The 21,933-nt window shown below is 50.6% G+C and overlaps 1 protein-coding gene across 5 annotated transcripts in view; it reads left to right on the forward strand.

The window, feature by feature from the left end:
- The window catches only part of ARFGAP3 (ADP ribosylation factor GTPase activating protein 3), a 54,134-nt gene extending 38,899 nt beyond the window's left edge, over positions 1-15,235 (forward strand). For 2 of the 5 annotated variants that reach the window (XM_032645260.1, XM_032645259.1), the window contains exons 13-16: positions 6,689-6,812; positions 8,036-8,126; positions 12,841-12,962; positions 14,158-15,235. In XM_032645260.1, the coding sequence (XP_032501151.1) occupies positions 6,689-6,812; positions 8,036-8,126; positions 12,841-12,962; positions 14,158-14,175 (355 nt within the window). In that variant the 3' untranslated portion in view covers positions 14,176-15,235. Of the gene's footprint in view, positions 1-6,688; positions 6,813-8,035; positions 8,127-12,840 lie in introns of all 5 variants that reach the window. The other 3 variants (XM_032645258.1, XM_032645257.1, XM_032645261.1) reach the window with 2 other exon arrangements.
- The last annotated feature ends 6,698 nt before the right edge of the window (positions 15,236-21,933 follow it).

Raw genomic sequence — 21,933 nt, forward strand, 5'->3', positions numbered from 1 at the left:
TCCCTGGGAACCACTATTCTGCTCTCTGTTTCTTTGAGTTCAACTTCTTGTTTTTTAGATTCTGCATCCAAGTGAGGACATACAGTATTTGTCTTTCTCTGGCTTCCTCCAGGTTCATCCATGTTGTCACAAATGGCAGGATTTCCTTCTTTCGTTTCTATAGCAGAATATTATCCCATTGTATATTATATACTACATTTTCTTTATCCGTTCACCCATTGACGGATACTTAGGCTGCTTCCATATCTTACCTATTGTGAATAATGCGGCCATGCACACGGGGCTGCAGAGATCTCTTCATGATACTGACTTTGTTTCCTTCAGACATATATACCCAGAAGTGGGATCATATGGTAGTTCTATTTTTAATTTTTTTATGAACTCCCACACTGCTTTCCATGTGACTATACTAATTTCCATTCCCACCAGTGGTATACAAAGGTTCCCTCTTCTCCAGTCCTCACCAACGCTTATCTCATGTCTTCTTGACAATAGCCATCCTAACAGGTGTGAGGGGGTATATCTCACTGTAGTTTTGATTTCCATTTCCCTGATGATCACTGATGTTGAACACCTTTTCATATACCTGTTGTCCTTAAACTTCCCTCTTAGTACTGCTTTTCCATTTTTATTTGTTTTAAGATATCCTTTTTTTCTTTTTTTTTTTAAATTGAAGTAAAGTTGATTTACAATATTGTGTTCGTTTCTGGTGTACAGCAAAGTGATTCAGATAGATAGATAGATAGATGCAACTGAATATGTAAGAATATATATATATATAGAGAGTCTTTTTCATATGCTTTTCCATTATAAGTTATTATAAGGTATTGAGTGTAGTTCGCTGCGCTATATAGTAGGACCATGTTTATCTATTTTATTTTATTTTTTAGAAAATTGGTGGGATTTTTTTTTTTATTTAATTTATTGATTTATTTTTGGCTGCATTGGGTCTTCATTGCTGTGTGTGGGCTTTCTCTAGTTGCGGTGAGCAGGGGCTACTCTTCGTTACGGTGTGTGGGCTTCTCACTGCGGTGGTTTCTCTTGTTGCAGAGCATGGGCTCTAGGTGCGCGGGCTTCAGTAGTTGTGGCACGTGGGCTCAGTAGTTGTGGCTCATGGGCTCTAGAGCGCAGGCTCAGTAGTTGTGACGCACGGGCTTAGTTGCTTCCCGGCATGTGGGATCTTCCTGGACCAGGGCTCAAACCCGTATCCCCTGCATTGGCAGGCGGATTCTTAACCACTGTGCCACCAGGGAAGCCCTCTATTTTACATTGATATGTAGTAGTGGTATCTGTTAATCCCAAACTCCTAATTTATCCCTTCCCCCAGCTTTCCCCTTTAGTAACCATAAATTTGTTTTCTTTGTGTGTGAGTCTGTTTGTTTTGTAAATAAGTTCATTTGTATCATCTTTTTTAGATTCCACGTGTAAGTGATATCATATAATATTTGGCTTCCTCTGTCTGACTCTCTTCACTTAGTACGATACTCTCCAGGTCCGTCCATGTTGCTGCAGATGGCATTATTTCATCCTTTTTATGGCTGAGTGGTATTCCATTGCATACATATACCACATCTTCTTTATCCGTTCATCTGTCGATGGACATTTAGGTTGCTTCCATGTCTTGGCTATTGTAAATAGTGCTGCTATGAACACTGGGGTGCATGTATCTTTTCGAATTAGAGTTTTTGCCTTTTCTGCATATATGCCTAGGAGTAGGATTGCTGGATCATGTGGTAGCTCTATTTTTAGTTTTTTAAGGAACCTCCATACTGTTCTCCATAGTGGCTGTACCAACTTACATTCCCATCAACAGTGAAGAAGGGTTCATTTTTCTCTACACCCGCTCCAGCAGTTGTCATTTGTAGACTTTTGGGTGATGGCCATTCTGACCAGTGTGAGGTGATACCTCATTATAGTTTTGATTTGCATTTCTCTAGTAATTAGTGATGTTGAGCATCTGTTGATGTGCCTGTTGGCCATCTGTATGTCTTCTTTGGAGAAATGTCTATTTCTGCTCATTTTTTGATTGGGTTGTTTGTGGGTTTTTTTGATACCGAGCTGTAGGAGCTGTTTTGTATATTTTGGAAATTAAGCCCTTGTTGGTCGCATCACTTGTAAATATTTTCTCCCATTCTGTAGGTTGTCTTTTCATTTTGTTTATAGTTTCCTTTACTGTGCAAAAGCTTATAAGTTTGATTAGGTCCCATTTGTTTACTTTCGCTTTTATTTCTTTTGCCTTGGGAGACTGACCTAAGAAAACATTGGTACAATTTATGTCAGAGAATGTTTTGCCTATGTTCTCTTCTAGGAGTTTTTCGGTGTCATGTCTTATATTGAAATCTTTAAGCCATTTTGAGTTTATTTTTGTGTGTGGTGTGAGGGAATGTTCTACTCCATTGATTTACAGCATCCAGCTTTCCCAGCACCACTTGCTGAAGAGACTGTCTTTTCTCCCTGGTATGTTCTTGGCTCCTTTGTTGAAGATTGTGTTCTAAGGTGTCCTTTAATCCCCCTTTTGGTTTCTTCTTGGACCCGTTGGTTGCTCAGGAGTGTGCTGTTTAATTTCCACCTATTTGTGGAGTTTTCACTTTTCCTCCCGTTATTGATTTCTACTTTCATACTCGTGTGGTTGGAGAAGACACTTAATGTGATTTCAACCTTCTTAAATTTGTTAAGACCTAAATATCATTCAGATTTGTTCGTGACTTAGCCTGTGATTCATACTGGAGAGTGTTCTGTGTGTGCTTGAGAATGTGTGTCCTGCTGCTATAGGATGGAATGTCCTGAATACGTCTTTTGTTCCATTTGGTTCAAGTCCAGTTTTCCTTATTGGTTTTCTGTCTAGATGATCTGTCCATCGTTGAAAGTGGGATATTAAAGTCCTCTCTTATTATTGCAGTACTGTCTATTTCTCCCTTCAGATCTGTTAATATTTGCTTATTATATTTAGGTGTTTCTGTGTTGGGTGCATAAATATTTGCAGTTGTTATATCCTCTTGATGAATTGACCCTTTAATCATTCTATAAAGACCTTTGTCTCTCGTTACAGTTTGTGACTTAGTCGGTTTTGTCTGATATGAGTATGGCTCTCCCTGCTCTCTTTTGGTTTCCATTTACGTGGAATAGCTTTTTCCATCTCTTTACTTTCAGAGATGTGTGTCCCTAAAGCTGAAGTGAGTCTCCTACAGGCAGTATATAGTTGTATCTTGTTTTTGTTTTTGTTTTTTTTTAATCCATTCAGACACTCTGTGTCTTTTGATTGGAGAATTTAATTTGTTTGCATTTAAAATAATTGTTGAGGGCTTCCCTGGTGGCGCAGTGGTTGAGAGTCCGCCTGCCGATGCAGGGGACACAGGTTTGTGCCCCGGTCCAGGAAGATCCCACATGCCGCGGAGCGGCTGGGCCCGTGAGCCATGGCCACTGAGCCTGCGCGTCCGGAGCCTGTGCTCCACAACGGGAGAGGCCACAACAGTGAGAGGCCCGCGTACCACAAAAAAAAAAAAAAAAAATTGTTGATAGTTAAGGATGTACTATTGCCATATCTCATTAACTGTTTCTTGGCTGTTTCTGTAGCTCTTCTATTTGTTGCTTCCTCTCTTGCTGTCTTCCTTTGTGATTTGATGATTTTCCATAGTGCTATGTTTTGATTCCTTTCTCTTTTTCTTTTGTGTTTCTACTATAGGTTTTTGCTTTGTGATTACCATGAGGCTTACATAAAACATCTTACAGTTATAGCAGTCTATTTTAAGCTAATAACAGTTTAACTTAGATTGCATACAAAACCTCTACTCTTTTACTCTCCTTCCCTACATTTTATGTTTCTCATATCATAATTTACCTCTTTTTATATTGTGTAGCCACTAATAAATTACTGTAGCTGTCGTTATTTTTACCACTTTTGTCTTTTAACCTTTATACTAGAGTTAAGTGATTTATACACCACTATTATGGTATTAGAGTGTTCTGCGTTTGGCTATATGCTTACCTTCACCAGTGAGTTTTATACTTTCCTATGTTTTCATGTTACTGATTAGCATCCTTTCATTTTAGCTTGAAGAGCTCCTTCTAGCATTTCTTGTAGGACAAGTCTGGTGGCTGGCAGTTGTGTTTGTGTTTGTCTTTCCAGCACTTTGAATATATCATCCCACTATATTCTGGCCTTCAGGATTTCTGCAGAGAAATCTGCTTATAGCCTTGCAGGGCTTCCATTTTATGGAATGAGTTTCTTTCTCTTGCTGCTATCAAAATTCTCTCTTTGTCTTTGATTTTTGACAGTTTTATTATATATTTCTTGGTGAAGATTTCTTTGGGTTGAATCTGTTTGGGGACCTATGAGCTCCATGTATCTGGATGTCCGCATCTCTCTCCGGATTTGGGAAGTTTTTAGAGATTATTTCTTTAAATAAGCTTTCTGCCCCTTTCTTCCTCTCTTCTCCTCCTGGGACTCCCACAATGCATGAATTGTGTTCTTGATGGTGTCCCATAATTCACATAGGCTTCTTTGCTCTTTTTCTTTTTTCTTTGTTCTCTTCTGACTGGATAATTTCAACTGAGTTGTCTTCGAGTTCACAGATTCTTTCTTCTGCTTCAGTGGTCTGCAACCTTTTTGGTTCCAGGGACCAGTTTCGTGGAAGACAGTTTTTCCGCGGCCCGGGATTCGGGGTGGGGGGTGGTTTCAGGATGATTCAAGCACATTACATTTATTGTGTACTTTATTCCTATTATTATTACATTATAATATATAATGAAATCATGATACAACTCACCATAATGCAGAATCAATGGGAGCCCTGAGCTTGTTTCCACTTGCCACTCACTGATAGGTTTTGTTTTGTTTTTCAAATATATTTATTTTACCTATTTACTTATTTTTTATTTTTGGCTGCGTTTGGTCTTCACTGCCACGCGCCAGCCCTCTTCCAGTTGTGGCGAGCAGGGCCACTCTTCACTGCAGTGCGCGGGCCTCTCAGCGCAGCGGCCTCTCTTGTTGCAGAGTATGGGCTCCAGGTACGTGGGCCTCAGTAGCTGTGACCCGTGGGCTCCAGAGTGCAGGCTCAGCAGTTGTGGCGCACGGGCCCAGATGCTCCACGGCACACGGGATCCTCCCAGACCAGGGCTCAAACCAGTGTCCCCTGCACTGGCAGGCGGACCCTCAACCACTGTTGCCACCAGGGAAGTCCCCACTGACAGGGTTTTGATATGAGTCTGCAAGCAATTGACTTATTACGGTTTCTGTGCAGTCAGACCTCCCTGCTAATGATGATGTGCGTTTGCAGCCGCTCCCCCGCGCTCGCATCACCGCCTCAGCTCTACCTCAGATCATCAGGAATTAGATTCTCATAAGGAACGCACAACCTAGATCCCTCGCACGTGCAGTTCTGGTTCGAACCTACTGGGTTCATGCTCCTATGAGAATCTAATGCCGCCGCTGATCTGACAGGAGGCGGAGCTCAGACGGTAATGCGAGCGATGGGACGCGGTTATGATTTCTGTCTCTATGCTGAACTTCTCATTTTATCTGTGTATTATTTCCCTGATTTTATTGAGTTGTCTGTGTTCTTGTAGGTTGATGAGCTTCCTTAAAACAATTATTCTGAATTCTCTGTCAGGCAGTTCTTTGGGATCAGTTACTGGAAAATTATTGTTTCCCTTGGTGGTGTCACGTTTCCTTGGTTTTTCATGTTCCTTGGAGCCTTGTGTTGCTGTCTTTGCACTTGAAGGAGCAATCACCTCCTCCAGTCTTCAGTGCCTGGCTTTGGGTGAGAAATGCCTTCAGTAGTCAGCCCTGCTAGAGATGTGGAGGCTTACTCAGACCTTTCCTATGGATGCACTCACTCCACACTTCTTACTCCTCTTGGGGGGTGACATCTCAGGATGGTGTGTCTTTTCTCAGTCCCACAGAGCAGGGCCAGGTGCTGAGAGCCTCCTGCTTGCTCTCGCCAGGGCGGTGCCCTGAAATGCTCAGGTTGCTGTGCCCTCCGCAAGTCCCAGAGTTGGGCTGACTTTTGCACACGCTCACTTTCTGTCTGCAAAGGCTTGCCCTCACCATCCGCAGGGGCATGTGCAGGGAGCCAGCTGTGGGGCCAAAGGTGCATGGGTGAGGCGTGCAGAGTGTTGGAGGGCCAGCTGGGGGCTCCCCAGGCAAAGTGTATCCAGTGGTTTGTGAGCAGGCCTCCTCATGGAGTTCGGGAAGTGGTTAGTGGAATCCACACAGCTTTGATGAGTTCTGAGCCCTGGCTGCTCTGCTTCCAGCCTCCCCCAGCCCCTAAGCTGTGTCGGTCACCTCAGTATCCTGGGTGGGATGAGAAAGAAAGAGGCACCCTTGGCAATGTCCCACACAGCTGGGGAGACCAGGCACCCGCTCACCACCCTCTCGCCTTCCCCCATGGGAGGAATTGCAGGCCCCGTGGATCTCTCTTGGCACTGAGCTGTGCCGCCTTGGAGGAGGGGTGACATGGGCGCAGTGAGACTATTCCTCTTACCCTCTTCAATGCATCCAGTCTTGGATTTTTTGCTCCAGCAGTGTGCTGGACCCTCTCTGCCGGACTCCTGGACTCCCACAAAGGCATTCTCATCTGTGGGTGATTGTCAAAACCAGTGTTCTCTAAGGGGTAATGGGAGAAAACTCCTATTCCATCATCTTACTGATGTCATTCCTTACTGACGTTTTGGCTGTTGCTAACTGTAGACCTACTGCTCGCCGCAAGCCAGACTATGAGCCAGTTGAAAATACAGATGAGGCCCAGAAGAAGTTTGGCAACGTCAAAGCCATTTCCTCAGATATGTACTTTGGAAGACAAGCCAAAGCTGATGTAAGTGCCCAGGGAGTTTCTGTGTGGTCCCCACAGAGCAGGAAGCCAGCAGGGCCACGGGAGGTGTGGGAGGAGGTGCTGGATGCTGAGTGAGATGGAGTCAGGCTGCAAGGGACCCCTGTCCCCAGAGTGCTGGAGCAGGACTCGAACCCAGGTCTTTCTGACTAATCGCCCCACTTTGCCGCTCCAGCTAGAGGGGTGATTGGAAGGCAGGGACAGTGTCTCATCTTTCTCTCATTCCTTTCTCAGTGTTTTGAATAGCCATCCATTCGATACCTTTTGAGTAAATTTCAGGAGATTTTTGATACACCTGTAATTTACTTAGCAATTTTTTAACCATAGTTAAATGAAGTATACAGATAGATTCTCGAGGGTAGGTATATTTATTTTCAGAAAAGAGATTATTGCCTCTTTTCTCAGAAATGTTAATGAGCTTATCTTAGTGGAGTCTGGCTAAGCAGTAAGACTCAAATGGAAATGGGGAGCTTAAAGGTTTCCTTTTCATTGTGAAGCGGTAACGTGCTTACGCAGACTCTTAGAGATACGTGTTATTACTAGGCTTCCTGCACGATACAGAGAATAATTATTTCCTAAAGTACCGATTTTATTTTGTAGCAGTAGAAATTCCACTAGCTTTTTTTTTTTTTTTTTTTTTTGAGGTACGCGGGCCTCTCACTGTTGTGGCCTCTCCCGCTGCGGAGCACAGGCTCCGGAAGCGCAGGCCCAGTGGCCATGGCTCACGGGCCCAGCCACTCCGCGGCACGTGGGATCCTCCCAGACCGGGACACGAACCCGTGTCCCCTGCATCGGCAGGCGGACTCCCAACCACTGTGCCACCCTCCACTAGCATTTTGAGTGTATTTAGAGTTGCCACTTGGCTATTCTCCACCCACTAAAATCTGCCTTGTTTTAAAGTTGACAACATCCAAGTTCAGTTAGGAAATCACATAAGGCTATTGGGAGAGAGCTTCTTGGAGCGGCCTTTCCTGGCAGCTGGGTGAGAGCAGCACATGACAGAGCTGTCACTGTCACTGTCCCTGGGTTCCCCTCCACTGACCGTTGTTGGCCGTGGCGTTGTGCGTTCATCTGTCTGCTTGTGACCCGCAGGACGCGAGCATCATGCCGGCCCCCAGCCCAGCCGTGATCGCTCCTCGATGATTCTTTCTGCAAAATTGCTCATGGTTTTTGGAGCCTAATGTTTCTTTTCTCCTGGTCTTGTCTAGTATGAAACCAGGGCTCGGCTGGAGAGGCTTTCGGCAAGTTCCTCCATCAGTTCTGCTGACCTGTTTGATGAGCAGAGGAAGCAGACGGCAGGTAATGTGGGGAAGGGGCAGGCGGGTAACGAGGCTGGTCTCGAGTACGTTTTCTCTGGCTAGGACTTTTTACTTTACCAGGATCGTTAGCGGCCATTATTTGATGCTCCTATGGCCTCTGTAAGTCAGGCAGAGCAGAAGTTATTATTCCAGGCTTTGCATGTGAAGAGACCAAGTCATGGAATTTAAGCGACGTCCCCAAAGTTACCCGGCATGTCGTCTCCCTGAACCATCGTCACGGGCGGTGGGGTGCCTAGCATGGTGTGAACCTGGTGTCTGGCTCGTGTGGTGTCACAGCCTTGGAGGGGACAGCCCTGGGCTCCCGTGTGACGGGACCCACTCCCTAACTGTGAGACTTGGGGGATTTCAGGTCACCTTTAGCCTCGGTCTCCTCCTCTGTAAAATGGGTGGGTAATATCCATACCTACCTCACCAGTTTGTACTGAGGCTGAAATGAGGTCCTTTATGTAAAGTGTCACCTCGGGGTCTGGCACATGGCAGGCCCTCCCAGGCCCCTCCCAGACCCCAGGGGTAGTCAGAGCAGATAGAACAGGTGAGTCCACCAGCCTCTGCCTCCCAGGGGAGACAGAATGGGGCTTTGGAGCCAGGCAGGTGGAGAGGAGGGTCCAGACCCCGATGAGGAGATGTCTGGGCCCCCCCAGGGAGTAAGCCTCAGCACACAGGCCCGTCACGGGCGTCCAGAACCAAGCGCCTCTCTGCTTGTTCCTCTGACCCTGAGCCGTAGGAAAGCCGTGTTCCAGTCCCAGTCAGCCCCAAGTCAGGCCTCGGGGGTAAGGGGAGGGCCACGTGTCCCCCTTATGTCACGGCCGACATTCAAGGAGCAGGGTCCTCTGAGGTCATTTCAGGAGCCCACTCGTCAGCAGGACCACCCAAGCGGGGGGGGATCTCCAAGGCCTTCAAGGCCCGGGACCACCTGCACCTCTCGTCTCCAGTCCTGGAGGAGCTGGGCGTGGGCACGGAGGGACCCCACGCGGGCGGCCGCTGGGCCCTGCAGCCACAGAGAACAACTGTTTTCTGAGTCCAGAGAGAAACAGCCCCAACAGAGAATGTCATGTGGGAGACCCGAATGCCTGGGGCCTTCCGTTGGGGTTTGGGGGCGTTTCAAGAGCCACCGTGGCCCCCGGGGTTAAGCGGGCGCTGCCAGGCTGCTGTGCTGCAGTGAGAGGGAGGGTTCTAGCCAGGTGGGTGGACCAGAGACCTGCGGGACACAGGCCCGGTGTGCGGCCCCTGGGCAGGGAGCGTCCTAGGCCGCCCTCTGGCCTCCAGCAGGAGGAGCTGCTTTCTGACTGGCCGTTTCCTGCACTGGGCCTGGGTTGGGGCAGGTGTGGCTCACGGACTTGTGTTCTCATATGCGAACTTTCGGTGTCCTGACCTCTTGTCAGGGCACTTCCTTGTGCGGCCGCCCCTGGCAGAGGGGTGCTCGGCTCCTGTGGAGGCCTCCCAGGGTCCCGCCTCTGCCCCCTGTGGGTCAGTGCTGGGCTACCTCATGGGTGCCCTGGCACAGGGGCAGGGCAGTCCAGAGAACCTAACAGGTTGAAACTCACCCCTGGCCGTTTTTGTTTTTGTAATTCAAGTTACTGGAAGTTTCACTCTGAAACATTATTGTTTGTTTAAAAAAACCTTTCAGGGCTTCCCTGGTGGCGCAATGGTTGAGAGTCCGCCTGCCGATGCAGGGGACACGGGTTTGCGCCCTGGTCCAGAAAGATCCCACATGCCGCGGAGCGGCTGGGCCCGTGAACCATGGCCGCTGATCCTGTGCGTCTGGAGCAACGGGAGAGGCCACAGCAGTGAGAGGCCCGCGTACCGCAAAAAAAAAAAAACAAAAAAACAAAAAAAACCCCAACCTTTCAGAGATCAAATGAGCAGCATTTCCAATTGTTGAAGGAAGGCTGCAGCCAGCGATGACGTTTACCTTCCTGTCCCCTTTCATAGAACAAAGGTCCATTGATTTTTTTTTGGCCCTCTGTGGGTCCCAGACAAGCTCCTGTCCTGGGGACTCGCAGCCCTGATAGGACCATCCTGGGGTGCGAGGCTGCCCAGGGACCCTCAGCCCCTCCCCGGCAGCCAGTGGTCCTGCTTGCAGCACCTGCCCTCCCTCCCCCTCCCTCCTCCATCCCAAACCCAGATGGTTCAGACCACGATTACCCTCAGTCTGCATCTCTCATCAGGTGCCTTTAATAGCTGCTCTAAATGCAAGCGCATTGAACACTGATCATTAAATATTTACTTTTTATTTAGAGTGCATTTCAGCAAAGAGCAAAAGCTGGTTGTAAGAGAGTATCCTTAAATCCTTAAGTGTTCCTTATCTTAAATGTTTCCCCATCCGTGAAATATCAGTGCCACTGGGTAGATCACCTTTATAATTTCTTCAGGGTTAAGGGGAAGATTTCTCCAAATTAGAAATGCCTCCTGGTACTTCCTGGGGGCGTGCTTTAACCCTGGCTTTGCTCCAAGGCCGCTCCCTTCCACGGTCTGGGAGGGAGTAGATGAGGAGCACACGTAAGCATCCACAGCTGGCACAGTGCCCGTCCCTGCCGTCACTCCAGAGCAGGGTCAGTTGGGGGACGGGGAATGGCCATCGCTGGGCACTGCCTCAGAGGGAGCCACTCAGGCTCAGAGGGAACCAGATGACAGAGCAGAGGTGGCTTTGTTCTTTGTTGAGAGCAGTGTCGGAACAGAAGAAGCTGGAAACCCAGCTTGCCCCTCTGGTGTATTTCTCTCCAAAACCTGGTTCTGATCATTTGAGTCTGAACGGGGCCACCCGGGAAGCCCAGGGCGCTGCGGACGGACACCTCTGTCCGGGCTCGGTGCGCACTGCCCAGGGTCGTAGGGGCTCCTGGCGCGTTTGCTGTTGTCCCTGGGTCTCGAGGCTCCCTGGAAGCGCCTCGGCCACTCTCTCCTTTCCTCCTGGCTCTGGCCCGGGGTCCAGGAGCCTGGCCTCTTTGGGCCTGTCGGCCTTCAAAGCACTGACTTCAGTCGGCCGTCGGGCGGTTTTGTTTGGTGATTTGCTGAACATATTTGTCATACGGTGCTGTCGCCAACCAGGTTCAGTTACACAAACCGGAGTCTTGTCAACCTGAGCGAAAAGAAGGGGTGGCTGTGCACCCGAGTGGAGCAGCCACCACAGCGCTTTGCTTCCACGTTAAACCTCCTGCCTCAGCTGTGCTCTCTCCTTTCTCAACGTTTCTCGAGTTGGAAGCTTGTAAGTGGAGGCGTTTCTGCTGAGGTCACGTCCGCTGACCTCTGGGGCACAGCCCCCTCGCCACTCCGGACCTCGCCACGCCATGGAGCAGCTGTGACTGGCCCTTTGCGCCCAGGATGTGACACTAGCTCTTCATTTCCTCTCAGATGCATCTTACCGGCTGGTAGCACCACCGTGCTGGGCTTTGAACCCCAGTCCCGTCACTGGGCTGGGCTAGGCTGTCGCTCTGTCATTGGCAAAGGGCTACAAGACTCTAAAATGTCACCCAGGGGCAGAGAGGAGAAGCAGCCGCACCTGTGGCCCCTCCCCGAGTGCTGGGCACGGGATGGCGCCGTGGGAAGACACACTGTCTCTCCAGGGTGGCGTCCGTGCTGGAGGATAAATGCGTGCCTCCTATTTGGTTCTTGGAAAGGGACCTGGCTTCTGCTGCTGCTTAAGGGGCAGGCGGGTGTGGAGTGACCTGCAGAGCCGAGGGGCAGCTGGGCTGGCTCCCTGGAGGCTCTGCAGGGTTGGCGTTCTCTCACAAAGTCTCTGAGCCCCTCGGGCACCTTTTCACAGCTGTGCGACAAAAGTGCGCCACAGAAGCCCATCTGTCAGCTCTAGGGACCCCTTTATGTGTGACCACTCTGATGCGTTTCACCTGTGTGCAGTATGCTGCTGTCTGTGTTGGGACCACCCAGACTAAAGCAGCAGAAACCCAGCCGCCAGCGGCCTCGGTGAGGGGGAGGGGTCGGCCCCTACCTGGGAGCGCTGGCACTGCGCTTGGCCCTGCTGAGTCGGCAGACAGCCCCACCCACCCCTCTGCCTTTCCTCCTGGGGTGAGCCTCCTCCCGCACTGCCAGAGGCTTCCTCCTTCCCTCCTTGAGGAGGGAGTGGGAGGGGGACAGCCCTAGTCACAGACAGCTACAGCGTCGCCTCGCCCCCACCAGTAACCCCAGAGCAAGCAAACGGCTCCCCTCCCTTGAGAATGCGGGAATCCAGGAAGGCTCTGATTGGCTAGGTCTGGGTCACGTGCCCATGCATGGTTTAGGGGGCTGGGGGAGAGACCTCCTGCAGAGGAAGGGAGGAGGGCTTTTAGCAAAAGGGGGAAGAGATGCTGAGTCCGAAAAACCCACAGATGTCCGCCCATCTGCCATTTACTGAGTACTTCTCTGTCAGGTCTTGTGTTAAGTGCCTGGAGGAAACGGGCCCAGAGAGGGTAAGGAAACTCTCCAAAGGCACACAGCTTGGAAGTGGCAGTGCCAGTATTTGAACCCGTGGTGGTCCTAAGACCTAGTGCTGCATCTTCTCTCACCGTGGGGTCTTGCAGCTGCTTCATGGTAGGGCTGGCGCTGAAACCCACCGCAGGCTCCTTTTCCCTTAACCACAGCTGCTGCTTATGGGCAGCTGGAGGGGAGGGGAGCCGAGTTCTCCGAAGCCATCGGGTCCCTGGGCACTGGCTGCGCCATCCCTGCGGTAGTGACGAGCCAGCGTCTGTCTGCTCTGTGTGCAGGAAACTACAGCCTCACGGGCATGCTGCCCACGGCCCCCGACATGGCCCAGTTTAAGCAGGGAGTGAGGTCCGTTGCTGGAAAGCTCTCCGTCTTCGCTAACGGAGTCATGACTTCGATTCAGGTTAGTGAAACGGGGATGACATTAACTGAGTTTGATGGTGGGTTCATAGTTTTGAAAATGAGATTCGGACCACTCTTCAATTGCTGGAAAATCAGATTTTATATTACTGATTTATATTTTTGCTACAGTGTAACCCAGGACATCATGAAAACCAGAAATGATAATTTCATATTTGTTTAAATTTTCTAAGTTACGACTCTAGAGGAATTGTTACAGGAATTGTCATGATCATGACCTACTTTTTTCCTCTTTTGAAACAGAAATATTAAGAAGAAAATTACCCAGAACCCCACCTCCCAGGGCAGACTTCCGTTAATATTTGGTTTATTCTATGTTGATTCTAGGCTTCTGTGCATATACCTGTTTAAAATTTGTAAAGGATTATATCGTGTCTGTGGTTTTACACCCTCTTTTTCCTTCATGATGTTTTGTTATGAGCACTTCCGTGTAGTTAAAAAGTCTTCAGAAACCACATTCTGTTGAGTGAAAATAGGTGTAATTTATTTAAATATTCCCCGAGTTGGGTATTTAGATTGTATTTCAGTCTTTTAAATGAGGCAGGAGTGGAACGTGCTCATGTGTAATGCTTTAAGGCCGGCTCTGGTTATACGAAGGCGACTTTGTGAACCTTCTTGCTTACCTCACGTTATTTTAGGATGCTACTGATAACGTGAAACATGGCTGTAGGGAGTAGGACCTAATCGACGTGGACTCTGCTGCCTCTAAAGGGGGCTCCCGGGTTGGGGAGGTGCCCCCACTGTGGAGAGCTCCTCGGCCCTGGGGCTCCAGCTGTGGGTGACACAACCTTTGGTTAGAATTCGCAGAGCTCTTTCACGTCCCTTAGGTCAGCCGAGCCCACACCAGACCTTCCGTGGAGGTGACATCCCTATTTTTTATAGGTGATCATCCCCAGTTTATGGATTGAAAAACAGGCACAGAGAGGTTAAGGTGCTCCTGCAAGATCCCTCTGCTGAACCAGAATTTCAGGGTTCCTCTGTCCCCCCATCACACCTGCCCCCTGGAGGGCTCACCATGGGGCCCTGCACCCCTCACCGTCCTTCCCACAGCCCAGGGGCCGCAGCGCAGGCGCCAGGAGCTCCCGGTTCCCACTTCCTTGGGTGCGGGTTCCCGTCGCTGCGGCACCCGTTTTGGGGACGCTGATAGTCGTAAACTTTCGTGTTGGTTCTTTCTGTAGGATCGCTATGGTTCTTAATACTGACGTTGCCATATGTATTTCCTGGAGAAATTCCTCTTTAAATGAACCAGTGACCACGTCACAGACTGCAGCGAAGACCAGCCAGTTTTGTGGATTGTTTCGCTACTTTTTCACAGGGTATACATACATTACTGATTTTTAATATTTCTTTTGAGAAATTGTTATTTTTGATGTAGTAGAAGCTTCCCCGCGATTTCTGTTTTGCGTGACTTCCTGCACACACCTTCCTTCTGGCATATCCGTGCACACCCCTGCTTAATTTCCTTGGCCTCTTTGGTTCCAACAGCTGGGGGTCTGGAAACAAGGGCTCCTCCACCTCTCCTTGGGGGCGGGGGGGGTCTCAGTGCTGTGAGGCTCATGGGCTAAGGGTTACCAGCATCAGCTGATACGAGGAGGGCCTGGAGAAACAAAATTCACGACATATATTTCATTAAAAAGGGAGCAAAGAATAAAAACAAAAGACCCAAAATGGCTGGTGTCTAATTTGAGATTGCTTCGTTTATATTTCCACATATTAAGGTGATTTCAAAATCATGTTTAAAGACGTCTGTCCCTTTGAAATTGTTTATTTTGGATGATGGATAAATTTAAAAATAATTTTCAGTGAGTGCTTGTAACAGCCTAAGCTTCTGCACTGCCAAGCAAATTAATCTTTTGACAAGGCGTTGCTGTTTGAATTTATGAGAAATGTAAGATGAGAACTCCCTAAGTGCATTTATAAATAGATATAGTGTACAGAAGTAAAAATGAATAAGGTAAGAAGACACACCCACAGAAAATATTCCAGTACATGGGAAAATAGTCATTGTAATTGGGTAGTTTTCTTAACATTTTTTATCTTAATCTTGGTTTTCAAAAAATTACAGAATGTGTACAAATGAATAAAAGAAAAATAATTTGGCTGTGTTTTAGACAGCATTAGAATATATTGTCCAGCACATTAAAATACATTTGAAATTCGATGAACCGGAAACGTGGTTTCAACGGAATATTTTGTGAATTTTTCTTAAAAGCTCAAATTTGTAGACTTCTAAATATAATAAACAGTTGCGGCAGATCGTGTTGCCTACTTTTTTTTTTTTAACGAAAGCTTTCCTGATGAATCATAAATCAGGGCTCGTGGTGTAACATTGGTGCGCACTTGATTAGTACGTAATTCCGGATGGATCTGTTTTTAGTGTGTGTGTGAGGCCTGAGGTGCAGCTGTCCTGAACTGAGATGTTGTCCGTAGCACCGGAGCAGGGCGGGAGCCCTCGTTGGAAGTGAGGTCACCTCCGCTGGCCTCTGGGGCACAGCTCCCTCGCCACTCCCTCGCAGAGTGGCATCTTTCAAGCCCAAAACGCTGCTCTAACAAGGTGCCACAGCCCAGGCAGCCTCAACGGTGGAATGTACTTTCTCACAGTCCTGGAGGCGAGAAGTGCAGGCTCAGGGTGGCTTTGGAAGGGGCTCTTTCCCGGGCTTGCAGACAGCTGCCCTCTCTTCTGTGTCTCATCCGGCCTTTCCTCGGAGAGGGCCAGAGGTCCCTCTGTTGTCTCTTCCCCTTACTATAAGGGCACAGTCCTGTGGGATCTGGGCCCCTTTAAACTTAATTATCTCCTTAAAGGCCCCGTCTCCAAATGCAGTCATGTTGAGCTTTAGGGGGACACAATTCCGTCCATAACAGTGTCCATGAGACGCTCCCACACTGAGTTAGCCCTGCTCCAGGCTGGGGCCTGGGCTCAGTCCACCTGCAGGAAAACCTCCGAGCAGGTTATGTTCCCATTTTACGGAGGGAGCGAGTGAGACTCAGTGAAAGGTCCTCCCCCCGACTCTGAATGTGGCCTTGCTTTTCTCCATTATTGAACTTCTTCATGCGAAGGGCCTCTGGACCGCAGGGCCGGGGCTGGCAGGAGCCCCATCTGGGTGGGCTCGCCCCACCTCACAGCACTACCCGCCCCGTGGTGTTTTGTTTCGTAATCAATTTGCATGAGTGCTTCAAATACTAAAGATGTTAGTTAATAATTGTTCTAACAAATCACATTTGGGATCTATTGATTAAAAAAGAAAACGGTGGGCTTCCCTGGTGGCGCAGCGGTTAAGAATCCGCCTGCCAATCCAGGGGACACGGGTTCGAGCCCTGGTCCGGGAAGATGCCACACGCCGCGGAGCAACTAAGCCTGTGCGCCACAACTACTGAGCCTGTGCTCTAGAGCCTGCGTGCCACAACTACTGAGCCCACATACCACAACTACTGAAGCCCGGCTGCCTGGAGCCCATGCTCCACAACAAGAGAGGCCACCGCAATGAGAAGCCCGCGCACCGCAACGAAGAGTCGCCCCGCTCACCACAACTAGAGAAAGCCCGCGCGCAGCAACGAAGACCCAATGCAGCCAAAAATTCATTAATTAATTAATTTTTTAAAAAAGTAAATGGTGATATGACAGTCCAGGGACCTGAAGGAAACTGGCCGAGACTGGGCTGCAGGGTTAAGCAGTGGCGCTTCGAGAAAGCTATTTATTATGCTTTTGTTCTTGAGAGCAAAGCCAGTGAGGGCCAGGAATTTCTGTGAAATTGGGAAAAGCAAAGGGAGAGAAAGGGGAAGGGGAAGGAGATGTTTTACCAGAACAAGCTCTCTGTGAAAATGCAGCATTTTCTGATCACCTTAAAGAGCTGCTGGGAATGTGGGTAAATGGATGTGAATGGAGATGTAGGTGCTGCCTGGAGGGGGCTTTCCCAGTGAGCTTGAGCACAACAGTGAGACCATGGGGCTCCCAAGGGGGTGGGGAGCCTGGGGGGCCTGGGTGGTGCTGGGGGCCCGAGCAGAGCCTACCCGAAGGCCTCAGACGGACGCCAGGACTCCGGCCAGACTCCCCCCTCCCACTTGCTCACAGGCAGTTTGAGGCTTCAGGACACCTCTGGACACTCAGCCTGAACACCTGGCTCCAATGTGCCTCTCCCCCAAGTCGTGCCACGCCACCTAGGGAACCCGGCGTCTCCTCGCTGGCCCCTTCCAGCTGTCAGCGCCTCCCCCAGACCTCCACTGTGCCGGGCCCCCTCTCGGACCTGGGCCGGCCTCCTGGGTGCTGGCCAGCATGCCCCTCCTCCCACCTAAGGCCCCACCCTCAGGTCTTCTTCCTTCTCAGTGACCCCGATCTCCCTTCTAGAAATTGCAGCCCTCCCCCAGACACTTCTGATGCCCCAAGTCCTGCTCTTCTTTCGCCTTTTCCCGCAGTTCCCTCCCTCGTCCTGTTTATTGCTTGTGTCTTCCCAGCACCGGTAGAACACAAGCGCCCTGAGGACAGGGTTGTCGGTCCATCTGGTTCACGGGTTCTGCCAGTGCCTAGAACCATGGCTGGAACACACTTTGAGGGAAGGGATTCCGTCTTCCCAGCCCCGCCCCGCAGAGGGTGATGTGCTAGTGTGACAGGAGATGCTGCAGCAGGAGCTGGGCCGGGCCTCAGGCAGGACGCTGGGGCTCGAACCCTGGACAGACTTAACCCGGCACCACTAACCCTGTGCCGCGATCCCTGTTTTAGGCACACTTTCCAGCCATCTCTTTCACCACCACTCGTTTTGGTTCATAACGCTTTCCCTGCCCACACCCCCAAGAGCCCGGCGGGCCCACTGCCATAAAAAGCAGGTCGCTGAGGTGGGCAGACGGGTGGCAACCGCCCAGGACACGCGGTGGGCGGCGGCAGTGGCGTAAGAGGATTCGGAAAGCCCGGTGTCAGGGTCTGGGTCTGCCACTGGGACTCAGGGTGACTGTGACCTCCCAGGGCCAGACCCTGAGGCCCCAGCCCTCCCCCAGCGGTGCTCCTGTACTCAGGATGTGGTGTCACTGACCTTCCTCCCAGACCCGAAGACGGCTGTGCTCTCTGTGGTTACGTGGCTCAGACATCCTTGTTTGCACTGAGTCATGTGATCCATTTACAAAGGCATCTGTGCTTTCTCCCGTCCCTTCCATTCCGGGTCCATTTTCCTCTATTTGTAGTTCTTATCATTCTGCCCACCCAGGTCATTTGTCTCGCTGAAAACAACAGTGCCGTGGCAGGAGCGCCAGCCGTGGGCCCGGCCTGGACAGATGGATAGACAGACGGACGGAGACACCGGGGGTATCTCTGACCACACAGGCTCCTCCCCTGGCCGCCACCCTCTGGGCTGGTCCCTCTCCGGGGCCCGAGGCGCCGGGTCATGGGGGCCCCCTGCCCGCTGTGTGTCCCAGCTTTGCCCTGAGGATTTGGTGCTGACTCCCCACGCCTGGGTCACCCTTTTCCTGCCCCCGTCCCCACCCTGCTGCCCTGCACCAGACATGAGCTCAGTCTTCTGAGCGCCCAGTTCCTCTCTTGCACTCTCTGACCGTCCTGTCGGCTGGGTCACTGCGCCCTCGTCTGCGCCGCACGCCACAGGTGTGGGCCCTGGCCTCCCTTTCAGCGGCGCAGACGGCCCCGGGCTGCACGTGGGGCTCCGCCCGAGTTCAGGTGAACCCTGCCGGGCATTTGAGTCAACCCTCCTCCCTCACACCGGCCCCTGCGACCCCTCACCTCCCCGACGCACCCGCATCTGGTCCTCCAAGGACCACCGGGGCCTTGGTGAGAGCGGCACCTGCCAGGCCCCTGCCCCGCTGCTCTGGCCGCCCTGCCGCCGCTCCCACCTTCCGCGTGCGGAGAGCTAGTGCAGAGCCTCCTTCCCACGTGTGCCCAACCCCACGGCCTCCACCCGAGCTGGCCCCAGCTGTCCCCGGCCGGGGGGACTCTGCAGCCCCGGGGGCCCCTCCTCCAGCTGCTCGCTTACACACAGAGGCCCTGCTGTCCCCCCAGCTCGCGCCCCCCGCCAGCTCCCTCAGAGCGGTCCACAGACCCCTCGGGTCGCCGCCCTGTCGGCCCCCCGCGGGCCCAGGGGCAGCCAGGCTCTGTCTCTCCTCCGGGCCTTTCCCCAGCGGCGGCCTCTGCTGAGAATAACCCTCACGGGTGGTGGTTAAGAGCTTGTTCAGGTTAACAGGCTACGAGGGGCGATGACAGTTTCACCGCTTCATCGTCCAAATGGGGAGGAGAGCAGGGCCCACCGCCTCGCGGTGGGAGGAACGATGGGAGGAACCACAGGAAGTGCATGAGGCGCCTAGTGGGGCCCCCCTGCACACAGTAGGCCTGTGGCTCGGGCCCTTGGGTGAGGCCCCCGAAGGTAGGTAAGGCTTCCCTGCCTTTCTTCACGGAGAAAGCACAGAGGCACGGAGTGTGCCCAGGATGTGCTCAGGTCACATGGGTAAATGCGGGTATGGGGGGGTGCCAGCCTGGGGTCCCCCTCTGCAGGGCGGCCTCACTGAAGTGGTCTCACTCCTTCCTTCACTGAAGCACCCGCCGTGTGCTCTCAACACACACCCGAGTGACCATCATCCAGCACCCAGCAGGCTCCCTGTGCCCCTTCTGTCCCTGTTCAGGCCTCTGTCCTGCCCCCTCCCCGAGTTCCTCAGGCTTTGGAGGGGAGGCTGAGAGAGGCCCAACCTGGCTTCAGTGTAGTAAGTATAGGGGCGGAAAAATTCTTTTTCCTTCTACCCTCCTAGGTTCTCTGGCTGGGGCCCTGTAGAATTAGACTGACTAAAGGCAGGTTAACAAGAAAAAAGCAAACACAAGTGTGTTAGCACGTGTATCGCACATACACATGGGAGCACCCGTGGTTAGGACCAAGGTTTCTACAGCATCTTTTTTTTTTTTAGATAAATTTATTTTATTTATTTATTTTTGACTGCATTGGGTCTTGGTTGTTGCGTGCAGGCTTCCTCTGGTTGTGGCGAGCGGAGGCTACTCTTCGTTGAGCTGTGGAGGCTTCTCATTGCGGTGGCTTCTCTTGTTGCGGAGCATGGGCTCTAGGCGCGCGGGCTTCAGTAGTTGTGGCGCGAGGGCTTAGTTGCTTCGCGGCATGTGGGATCTTCCCGGACCAGGGCTCGAACCCGTGTCCCCTGCATTGGCAGGCAGATTCTTAACCACTGCACTACCAGGGAAGTCCTGGATTAGTGTCTGATCGAATAGCTGTGTGCTATAGCCCAGCCACATTGACATAAAACTGACCATTGCAGGTTCCAGTCAACCCCGATGGCCTATCGAATTTCCCAGTTTAGTAGAAATGAAGAATCGGGAATCAACATGATCTAAGGCTTGATATGCATTGTAAATCTGGGGAAAAATGCATTTAGGAAAAACTGTCAACCTGTCAGCTTTCTCCTGGGGACAGGACTTGGAGTTGGTTTTTTAAATTATTACGGTTTCTTTTTTAAAGTAAGTTCTCGAATTAAGTATTCCATGACTACAAAGATACACACAGCAGACTGGATTTTCACAAGTGATGCCTCCATAAAACCAGCACCAGAAAGTCTCCTTGGGCCCCTTCCCAGTCACTGTCTCCCATCGTGAGGTCTTCTCAAACCGCAGTCAGCACTGCTTGCTTTGTTCCTTTTTGCGGATCTACATTTTCTCACTCAATATTGTATTGGTGGCTTTGTCCACGCAGTTGTTGTGATTTGCTCATTTTCAGCGCTACTTTTCCATTTTGTGAATACACCACGGGTGTGTATCCGTTCTCTTGTTGAGACTTCTGGGTTGTTTCTGGTTTGGGGTTATTATGAATGAAGCTGCTGTGAACGTTCAGGTATGAGATTTGGGGGGAACATCTGTGCACTTTCTGTCGTATGTACCTGGGGTGGAGCTGCCAGGTCATAGGGTGTGTGTCTTCGGAAGATATTGCCAAAATGTCTTCCACAGAGGCTGTAACCATGGGCGCCCTCACCAGCAGCGTGGGTGCCCCAGTTCCTCCCCCTCCACAGTCTCGCCGGCAGTGAGTGGCGTCTGTCTTTTCACTCGAAACCTGCTGGCAGGTGCACAGTGCTATGATATCGCAACACACCTTTAACCTCATTCCTTGATGACTAACACATCTGCACATCCACGCTTTTGTTACTGACCTTTTCCAGATCCTCTTCTGTGAAGTCATTCGCTCCTGTTTTGATCTTCTTTATCATATTGATTTGCAGGAGTTTCCTATATATTCTAGATACAGACCTTTGTCATAAATTTATATTGCAAATATCTTTTATCTTAATTAATTAATTTATTTTTGGCTGTGCTGGGTCTTTGTTGCTGCACGTGGGCTTTCTCTAGTTGCAGCGAGCAGGGTAGCGCTACTCTTTGTTGCGGTGCGCGGGCTTCTCATTGCAGTGGCTTCTCTTGTTGCGGAGAACTGGCTTTAGTTGCGTGAGCTTCAGTAGTTTGGCACACGGGCTCAGTAGCTGTGGCTCACAGGCTCAACAGTTGTGGTGCACAGGCTTAGTTGCTCCGCGGCATGTGGGATCTTCCCGGACCAGGGATCGAACCTGTGTCCCCTGCACTGGCAGGCGGATTCTTAACCACTGTGCCGCCAGGGAAGTTCTTTGTTCCAAATATCTTTTCCCACTCTGTCTGTTACCTTTTTCTCTCTCTTAATGAACAGAAATTCTTAATTTTAGTGTAGCCTAATTTATCAATCATTTCATTTATGGTTAGCGCTTTTTGTGTCCTCTTTAAGAAGGCTTTGCATAACCCAATAAAGATATTCCCTTGTTTTCTTCTAGAAGCTTTGTTCGCTTTTCTCACTGCTTGATTCTCAATACACTGGGGGCTGATGTGTATGTACGGTATGCGTGTCACCAAATTCAGGTTTGGCTGCTCGTTGCTCAAGAATCCAATACTGATGGGACTTCCCTGGTGGTCCAGTGGTTAAGAATCTGAGCTTCCAGCGCAGGGGGCATGT

Source organism: Phocoena sinus, chromosome 10 (assembly GCF_008692025.1).
Source record: "Phocoena sinus isolate mPhoSin1 chromosome 10, mPhoSin1.pri, whole genome shotgun sequence".
NCBI classification, from domain to species: Eukaryota; Metazoa; Chordata; class Mammalia; order Artiodactyla; family Phocoenidae; genus Phocoena; species Phocoena sinus.